The sequence below is a fragment of the Pseudomyrmex gracilis genome, unplaced genomic scaffold (assembly GCF_002006095.1).
Source record: "Pseudomyrmex gracilis isolate BER0280 unplaced genomic scaffold, ASM200609v1 scaffold_2544, whole genome shotgun sequence".
In the NCBI taxonomy this organism is placed as follows: domain Eukaryota; kingdom Metazoa; phylum Arthropoda; class Insecta; order Hymenoptera; family Formicidae; genus Pseudomyrmex; species Pseudomyrmex gracilis.
In genome coordinates, this window is record NW_018023128.1 from 1 (window position 1) to 10,089 (window position 10,089).

The following is a 10,089-nucleotide window of genomic DNA, read 5'->3' on the forward strand; positions in this document are numbered from 1 at the left end:
CCGGATAGGAAATCGATTGACCACCAGATCACTTCCGTTTAAGCAATTTCTTTATTTCTTAAATTACAGAAACAACTATTTACACCGCTTTCTTGGCCCTTGTTACGCACTAACAAAACTTTCGCTTTCTTGCCCGGTGGTTAATAGCGCTCTTTACTATTTTTCGAATAAATTTACAAGTCGTTATTTTATGAATATTACGACTCGGGAATTATCGCGACTGGTACCCCGATTCCCGTTCCACGGTTCTTTTCCTTCGCTTTCGCTACTCTCGGCTGTCCTGCGACGACTTCCTCTTCCTTGCGTCGGGCCTGGCCTTTTATCCTTAGGCTTCCCCACTCCAGCCATTTTCTCGTTTTTTCGAGTGTTTGCCCGTATTAGAACCTTCTGGATTTCCCCGGAGATCTTTGTTGTTGTTTTTCTTCGTATTTCGTTCGCCTTCCAGAATTTTCGGGCAGGTTCTTGTTTTGTCGTGGTGCCGATAATAATAATAATCACCGAATTTATGTACTGGTGTGGAGCCTTCGCGAAGCGCCTAGTGATTGTAATTCCTATCATTCCTCCTTACATAATAGTAATGATAATAATGATAACAAGAATAATCATAATAATGATAATAATAATAATAATAATCATCATAGTCATAATAATAGTAATGATGATGATGGTAATAATGCTAATAATAATAATAATAACACTAACACTCATAATAATAATAATAACAATAATAATGATAATAATAATAATAATAATCATCATAGTCATAATAATAGTAATGATGATGATGGTAATAATGCTAATAATAATAATAATAACACTAACACTCATAATAATAATAATAACAATAATAATGATAATAATAATAATAATAATCATCATAGTCATAATAATAGTAATGATGATGATGGTAATAATGCTAATAATAATAATAATAACACTAACACTCATAATAATAATAATAACAATAATAATGATAATAATAATAATGCTAATAACACTCGTGACCATATTTGAACGACCTACTCTCTTAATTATTTACCAACAAACCTCGTTACGTGTATAGTCATAATAACGTTTGTTATGCGCATATTTTTATTTATTGCAAAATAAACAATATTTATTATAATAAAAATACTAATAATAACCATAAATTCCATCACCTAAATTTCTTTATCCCACCACCATATTTATTTATTTATTATTTGTTGTCCTTTGTTTTCTTTCTCTCAGTCCTCTTTATTTTCCCACCATGGATCATAATGATCGATGGTGGTACATTCGGAGGTTCCCTCTGGCTGCACACTATGCTCCCTAATGTACGCCATTATGGCTTCTAGTTGCGCCTGCGCCTGCATTGCCTCTCGATCGCCGTTCTCCTGTTGCTCGCTCATGTCGCTGCTGTCGGCGTCCGACCTTAAGGCGCGTCTCTGCAACTCCTGGATCTCCTGTAACAATTCGATCTGCTCCCTATTCGCCGTCGGTCGCACTGCGACCTGCGTCTGCGTTTTATGTAGATAGACCTTAATACCTACAATCTAGACTCTTGCGCCGCCGTGTTAAGGCCATTCTACATAAGACGCAGACGCAGGTCGCAGGCCGCTGCTCTCGAGGAATTGACCAATCACGTAAGTCGATTAGCTGATTTGACAAACGTGAATGGTCAATTCCGCGAGATCAGCGTCCTGCGACCTGCGTCTGCGTCTTATGTAGAATGACCTTTACGCCGCCGCCGCCGCCACACTAACCCTGTGTTCCAGAATTGTTGCCAGTGCTAAAATTGTATAATATATGTGACGTAAACTATAGGTCTTTAGCGCTGGCAGTAAATTTTGGAACACAGCCTAATTTACCTCAAACGCCGCCGCCGATATAAAATAAAACGGCGCACGGGTCTAGTTGCGAACAACCAATTGCTACTATTTAGTTAGTACGGCGCTCGTTGGCCCTACGAGCAACCGCCCCGCTTGCCCTCCGATCCCCGCGCCTACTCCGCGAATTTTTGACGCCGTCTGTATGTTTGATGTAAACGTACCCGTACTAAAAGCTTTGGTACGCACCAAACTTAATACGCGTATCAAGTTTTGACGATGTAAACTAAGGGCGATGTCCCATTGAGCGGAAATCTATAGCGGAACGGAATGTGCGGAACCAGCTCGACCAATCGTAACCATAGAAAAAGCGAAGGAAAGAAAACGGAATGGCTATGATTGGTCGAGCTGGTTCCGCACATTCCGTTCCGCTATATATTTCCGCTCAATGGGACATCGCCCTAAGCCTATGTTTGAGCCATATGTGCAATGTGCATCAAACCAAACCTGTATTGTATTGTTTAGAATAGCGTATGGACTAGCTACAAAGGTCCACGAGTCATAAGGACATCAAACTAAACCTGTATTATATTGTTTAAAGTGGGAAACAGATTTATCTACTTTTGGCAAATTCAAAATTTATATATCTTTCCCAATTATGTGTGCATAAAAATTGGGTGATCTCGTCTTTTGTACACACTGTTGCTTATTGTATTTTTTATACCAGTGTATTCTTCTGTTTAAAAAAAATTTTTCAAGAAGTTGTGTAATCTACAGCAGACAAGAACTTGCCTATATATTTATATCAAGATGAGTAAATATAGGCGTGAAGAAACCTCAAGTGAGGACAGTAACAGTGAAGAGGAACGTCGCAAAAAAGATATTAAAGAGAGAGATAGTTTTGCTAGTCGTCTCAGAGCTAAAGATGAAAGCAAGGTACGCAAAGTTGCAATGCCTGCAGGCTCTGGAGCTGGTAAGTTTAACATACACACAAAGACAATAAGTATATATATAATAATTATATATGTAATATCTAGTTTATTTAAATAGCCCTATATAGAAAAGAATTAATTAAGTATAATTTTGTACACATTTTTATCTGAAAATCAATTAAAATATATATTTATCTAAATATCTTTATGACTTTGTATCTGACCAATATTTCTGTAAAAACTTTAACAATATAAGAAAAAGAAATAGTCTGGTATTTTTAACTTATTTAGTATTTATATATATATAATTTACCTTATATCTAATGTAATACATTTAACTTAAAATAATCTTTCTTATAGCTGAAGCAGCAAAGAGACTCAAGATTATGGAAACAGATGCTAGGGAAAAATTGGTACCTAAACTTCGTGTTGAATCTCGTCGCAAATATCTTGAGAAAAGAAAAGAAGATAAAGTGATGGAATTAGAAGCAGACATATTAGATGACGAATTTTTATTTGACGAAGAAATGTAAGTTATAGTTTATAGAAAAACATTTTTAAAGATGTGATAACAATAATTATTTATTCAATAATTATAATGGTTTCATAGTTTAACAGAAAAAGAAAAACGAGAAAGAATGCACAAAAAACAGTTATTACATTTAGCAAAAGAACACGAAAAAGCAAGAGAACTTGAACGCATTCAACGGTATCATATGCCTCTTGAGAAAGGCAAAGTAGAATCAGAAATTGATATTACAGATAAAGAACCACCACAATCTGAACAAAGCAAGTGGGAATCAGAACAGATGTCATCAGCTGTATTTCGATTTGGCGCTAAAGATAGAAAAGGTATGTGTCAAATTAAAAGTGACTAAGTGTTTATTTAACCTTTTCATTTTTAATGTCAATTTAATCGGCATCTATGTAATGAGCCATTAATCTTAGCGCCAAATTTAGTCAGCTCTCATTTTACACCAATTAGACTTTTAATTAACATTTAAACAATTATTTTATAAGATTACACATTTCATTTTATGTGTAAAATGGGCACTTGCGACTACTGACTTCTTTGTACAAAGAAAGCACATATATGCCGGAATGGAAAGGTTAATTAATCTGTAATGTTTCTTTTAATTTAATTTCATAATTCTCTATTATAGCTCAACAAGAATATGATCTACTTATGGGAGATGAAATAGAATTTGTTCAAGCTTTACGTATGCCTGGACATGATAAAGATAAAAAACGTGAAGAAAGTCCACCTGCTCATGTTAAAACCTTGCAAACAATACAGGAGACAAAAAAGAGCTTGCCAATATATCCCTTTAGAAACGATCTTATCCAAGCTATAAAAGGTCATCAGGTAAATATGAATTTGATGGTAAAATGCTAGTTAAGAAACAATATAGTAGAATACAACAGACACAGCACAGTTGAATATTAGATTTTGATTATTGAAGGTGAGACAGGATCAGGAAAAACAACACAAATACCCCAATACTTATATGAAGCTGGATTTACAAAAGACGGCAAAATTATCGGTTGCACGGAACCGCGAAGAGTAGCGGCGATGTCAGTGGCTGCGAGAGTAGCTCACGAAATGGCTGTAAAACTAGGTAACGAAGTTGGCTATGCTATTCGTTTTGAAGACTGCACATCGCATCGTACCCGTATCAAGTATATGACCGACGGTACCTTGCACCGAGAGTTTTTAAGCGAACCTGATTTGGCATCATACAGGTATATTGAAATAAATAAATTGTAGTGATGCACCATAATCTTACAAATATAATTTTTTTTTATATTTTCTACATTTTAGCGTGATGATAATCGATGAAGCACACGAGCGGACTTTACACACCGATATATTATTCGGACTGGTGAAAGATATTGCGAGATTTCGTCCTGACTTGAAATTGCTGATATCATCAGCTACACTAGATGCAACAAAATTCAGTGAATTCTTTGATGACGCGCCAATCTTTAGAATACCTGGTCGTCGTTTTCCAGTTGATATTTATTACACCAAAGCTCCGGAAGCAGATTACATTGATGCGTGCGTAGTTTCTATTCTCCAAATTCATGCCACGCAGCCACCAGGCGATATATTGGTATTTTTGACTGGTAAATATATTAAGAGAATCTCGATTTTGTGTCGAAGAATATTATTTTGTTTAATGAAATATTTTCTCGCGTAGGACAAGAAGAGATCGAGACGTGCCAGGAAATGCTACAGGAAAGAGTCAGAAGACTGGGAAGCGATTTAAAAGAACTTTTAATTTTACCAGTGTACGCGAATTTACCTAGCGATATGCAAGCAAAGATATTCCAACCAACTCCATCTGGAGCAAGAAAAGTACTCTTTGAAAAATATATGATCTTTACACAAGCTTTTGTCGAAAATTGAAATGTAAAAGTTGAATTTTTGTATATTTTCAAGGTTATACTTGCAACCAATATAGCTGAAACATCCTTGACCATAGATAACATAATCTACGTGATAGATCCTGGCTTTGCAAAGCAGAATAATTTTAATTCACGCACCGGCATGGAAAGTTTGATGGTTGTACCGATCAGTAAAGCTTCCGCGAATCAAAGAGCGGGACGTGCGGGAAGAATAGCACCTGGAAAGTGTTTTCGTTTGTATACAGCTTGGGCTTATCAGCATGAACTTGAAGATAATACTGTCCCGGAAATACAAAGAATTAATCTTGGTAAAAAAATAAAAAAACTTTTGTTATATACACAGAAATTTATAGTTACCTTGTTGCATAGTTAAGTAGACACAATAGTAATGAATATTATTGATATTTGCAGGTAATGCAGTGCTGACTTTGAAAGCTCTTGGCATTAACGATTTGGTACATTTTGATTTTTTGGATCCTCCGCCACATGAAACGTTAGTTCTAGCACTGGAACAACTCTATGCGTTAGGTGCATTGAATCATTGCGGAGAGCTGACCAAGCTCGGTCGTAGAATGGCCGAGTTTCCGTTGGATCCAATGATGGCAAAGATGCTGTTGGCCAGCGAAAGATATCGCTGTTCAGAAGAAGTAGCAACCATCGCTGCCATGCTATCAGTTAATGGAGCAATCTTTTATCGACCAAAGGATAAAATTGTATACGCTGATGCTGCGCGTAAAAAATTTCATGTTCCGAGTGGCGATCATCTAACTCTTTTGAACGTGTACAATGAATGGGAGAAATATGAGTTTAATACACAGTGGTGTTACGAAAACTTTATACAACACAAGTATATAAACATTAATGATATTCAATCAAACTAATGAAGCATAAATATTAAAATTACATGTGTTATGATTTGTTTTCCAGATCCATGAAGCGTGCAAGAGATGTGAGAGAACAACTGGTAGGTTTAATGCAACGTGTAGAAATGGAATTGGTTTCTGTCAAAAGCACAGAGACAGTGAATATTAGAAAGGTTTGTTAAAATGTTGCAATAACCTGGTGTTAAGTGTTTTGTTTGCAAAAATAATCATAAATTGTTTGTTTGCTTAGGCTATTACAGCTGGTTATTTTTACCACGTAGCACGTTTGTCCAAGGGAGGTCACTATAAAACCGCGAAGCATAATCAACAAGTTGCAATACATCCAAATAGTTCTCTGTTTGAGGAGCTTCCGCGATGGGTTCTTTATCACGAGCTTGTCTTTACTACTAAAGAATTTATGCGTCAAGTACGTAAATATGAAAACTAGCGTAAATTTAGATTTATACTAGTTATAGATTTGGAAATTTTTAATCTTTTTTAATCTAAACCGTCTTTTTAATCTAAAATATTATCTGTGTAATTTAGAATTAAACATCCAAATATTTTACAGGTAACAGAAATAGAAAGTAAATGGCTGCTAGAAGTGGCACCTCATTATTATAAGCCAAAAGAACTTGAAGACTCTTCAAACAAAAAGATGCCGAAAATCGCCGGCAGATCACGACCGGACGGTACCAACTAAGAGTATTTTTATACTATTTTTTAGTTAATAAGTATGTAATAAATATTGTTTTCTGAATAAGTATACTTTGTAAGTGTAATATACACATTTTGTATTTTATATATGCACAGCGTATTACTTAAAATATTTATATTATGACTATTATTGTTAATTACATCATCTTTCCAATTAAAAAATGTCATTTGTTTGAAACACATTTTACATGATTGCTTTAAGTGAGGAAATTCTGTTCTAAAACGTTAAACGAGACATTCTCTTTGAAACTTTTTTTTTAAACAATAAAACGCGATATTGATGGTTTGGTTTGGTGCAAGTATGGCTCTTGGACCGTAAAGATTAGTCCACACGCCAGTCTGAGTACATATTGAACCCTGTGTTTCCGGAGCGCTGTTCGTATACTGGTTTTAAAGATTATTTGTAGATCACAGCGCGTATTGGAGACTAGGCTTGCTCCATACGCAACGGAGCATGGAGATAAAGAAGGGAGCATTAAGGGATATTATAGGCGCGGGAAGTGAAGCCATGGTGCGGGGGGGATTTGACCTCTAAACAACCTTCAGCCATATTTATATGAGCCACTAGTGCTGCTATCTATTTGATGAGAGTGGTATTATTTCAACACATTGAGAGTAGTATTATGTGACGTTGATGCGTATTAGTCTGTTAGTGACAGGAAGAAAGTGTACTTAAACCAGAAGAATTAATAAATAAAACTTGTATAATTGATCGTATGATCGATAATTATGAATTTGACACTGAAAAGTATATTAATCAAATTTCAGTTGAACACGATCATCCTTATATTGCAGCATTAATTTATAATATTATTAATTTAGATCAATATTCCATAGAAATCATAAGTTACATAGCTGGATCTATTGTAAGTCATTTAATTAAATACATCATGTGTGATATTTGTGTTAATGCCTTAAATGAAAATAGTAAATCAAAGAAAATTATACAAATAAAAGATCGTGGAAGTTTAACATATATCCTTCAGAAAGCGTGATAAAAATATGCCTTGAAACAGAAAAGATTATCAGATTTGCTATAAAAGAAAATAATATAATTTTTAGTTCAAAATATTCCGTTCTTTATATTACACAAACTGTACTTTTAACTTTAAATATGATTAATATATTTGAAGAATTGATAACTCATTCATATGATCAAAACTTTTTAACATGTCATAGAATAAATGTAATTAAAAGTATTATAATAAAATATGTACAGACAAGATTTTTTTCTATTGTAAAACAGAATAATAAGAATATTAATGTAAGCAAAAGACATTTTTATAATAAATTAATATTATTTGCAGGACAATAAATTATGTTTATAAGTTATTTTTTTCATTTACTTATTTATTTACCTATATTTATTAAATGTTATAAATATCTATAATATAATATCTATAATTAATATTTATTAAAGTTTGTTTTTTAAGTGAATATGTTTATTATAGCGATTTCGGCTGGNTTGCACCGATTGCACATTTCGGGTGTCGGTGCAAATTGTGTGTTCGGCTGGTCGAATGGCAGCAGTTTTTTGCTGGTTCCGCGTATTCGTCTGAGCTCAGTACACCGCATAGGTGCATGTTGGGTGCAGTGATGAAAGTTTTGGCAGGCTAGCACCAAGGGTGGGAGCCACTGGGAATACGCACACAAGCGAGACCGCCGTCCGTGTGCATGACGTCACACACACGGACGGCGGTCTCGCCTGTGTGCGTATTCCCAGTGGCTNCAGACCAGCCGAAATCGCTATTAGATTTCTTAAACTATCATTCTGGGCAGTATTTCATCAAAGTATTGTAAAGTTCTAACAGATGGCAGTACTAGAGGCTCATATAAACATGGCTGCATAGGCTTCACCTTTTTTCGACAACGCTCCCTCCTTTATCTCCATGCAACGGAGCCGGGAGCACACTGCATCGAGGGAGACAAGAGTTGGTAGGGAATTTTGTTGGATAGCAGAGAGGTTTTAAAGAGTTTTAGCGTGGCATGGATGTCTGAGGATTAAATGGAGATTTTTGTGCTAGTGACAAATTTGAAAAGAGCGTGCATAGTACGCAGGTCATTAAAAAAGGCAATATCGGTAATTTTCGTGGGTGGGCTAAACCCGCAATGATACAAGTCAATAATAAGCTTGACAGATTCATTTTTGTATTTCGGGCACTTAAAGAATACATGATCAATATCTTGGCGAGCATGGCCGCACTGACAGGAGGCGAAATCCAAAATATCCTTGTCAGCCAAATGCGCGTTGACCCTAGTATGGAAGGACCTGATACGAGATATTAGATTAACTAAAGGTCTAGGAAAGGGTTTTTTGAAGCACTCATACCAGGATAATCTTCCCCAGAGGTACTCTCTTGGCGTCAAAATACCTTTTATCTTTCAGTTCCGCCTCCTCAAGAAGGAGGGCACAGGAGTCACCCACCACGCCAGAGCGCAGCGTAGGGAACAAAGCCCTTACGCCACACCTCCCACTCGGACCGAGGACCGACTGACTAAGTGCCACCTTGGCATAGTGGACAGCTCTGTCGTTGCCACGGATTCCCTTATGGCCTGGAACTCACACAAACTTTACGCGAGCACCGCGAGATTGTAATCTATAGACAAGTTTCTTTATTTTATAAATAACCGGGGGATGGACACCCCGAAGATCAACCGACTCTAGACACCTGATCACACTGAGGGAATCGGTGGCAACAGCCACCCGACCTAAACCAAGCTCCTCCACTCGAGAGCGCAAAGGACTTCGGCAGCTTCCGCGTCAAATATAGATGACAGGTCGTGTACCCGCGCGTAATAAACTAGATCTGGGTCATAGGACACTACTGCATAACCGGCCCTAGGTGGAACGCCCCCTACCAAAGGTTGCAGCGATCCATCTGTGAAAAAAACACGGCTTATACTCTCTTTGTTTAAAAAGGTAGAAAAAGAACTTTGTGGAGAGGGAGAGGTACGTAGATGAAGACCGACCTCTGAATCAACTTCACAACTCAAAAATCTGACTAGGTAGGAAAAGCCGAGAGGACCTGGAAAGGAGAACTTTTCAACCTGACTCGTGAGGGGGGCCAGTTCAGCCACCAGATCAAACAGATCAAAACGATTATCTGTGCAAATAGGTCTCCAGTTTGTGCTGCTCTGAGAGAACACAGAACAAGGGATGACTAGACTGAGATGTAGTTTTACATACATACCTGCACGTCAGATACTTACGTCTACACACAAGCGGGTGGATGTTGGTAATATCCAAGAGAACGTTGGTGGGAGTAGTGCGCATAAACCCACATATCAAACGAACGCACGAGTACTGCAGGCGATCGAGGATGAAACTTTCTCGAGCACTAAGGGGGGGACACAACCTGG

The 10,089-nt window shown here is 36.8% G+C and overlaps 1 protein-coding gene across 1 annotated transcript; it reads left to right on the forward strand.

Moving 5' to 3' along the window:
- Positions 1-2,334: 2,334 nt before the first annotated feature.
- On the forward strand, positions 2,335-6,847 carry LOC109862868 (putative pre-mRNA-splicing factor ATP-dependent RNA helicase DHX16). The gene is made up of 12 exons (XM_020443032.1): positions 2,335-2,781; positions 3,101-3,269; positions 3,351-3,592; positions 3,904-4,106; positions 4,188-4,483; positions 4,563-4,867; positions 4,942-5,099; positions 5,184-5,457; positions 5,561-5,996; positions 6,077-6,185; positions 6,263-6,439; positions 6,584-6,847. Exons 1-12 carry the CDS (start codon positions 2,619-2,621, stop codon positions 6,713-6,715), a joined length of 2,664 nt encoding a protein of 887 aa, XP_020298621.1. The 5' UTR covers positions 2,335-2,618; the 3' UTR covers positions 6,716-6,847.
- Positions 6,848-10,089: the final 3,242 nt, after the last annotated feature.

Coding starts and splice junctions, on each gene's coding strand:
- LOC109862868 (XM_020443032.1), top strand. CDS start 2,619: ATGAGTAAATATAGGCGTGAAGAAACCTCAAGTGAGGACAGTAACAGT. Junction 5,458..5,560: donor AATACAAAGAATTAATCTTG/GTAAAAAAATAA, acceptor TGATATTTGCAG/GTAATGCAGTGCTGACTTTG. Junction 6,186..6,262: donor AGACAGTGAATATTAGAAAG/GTTTGTTAAAAT, acceptor TTGTTTGCTTAG/GCTATTACAGCTGGTTATTT.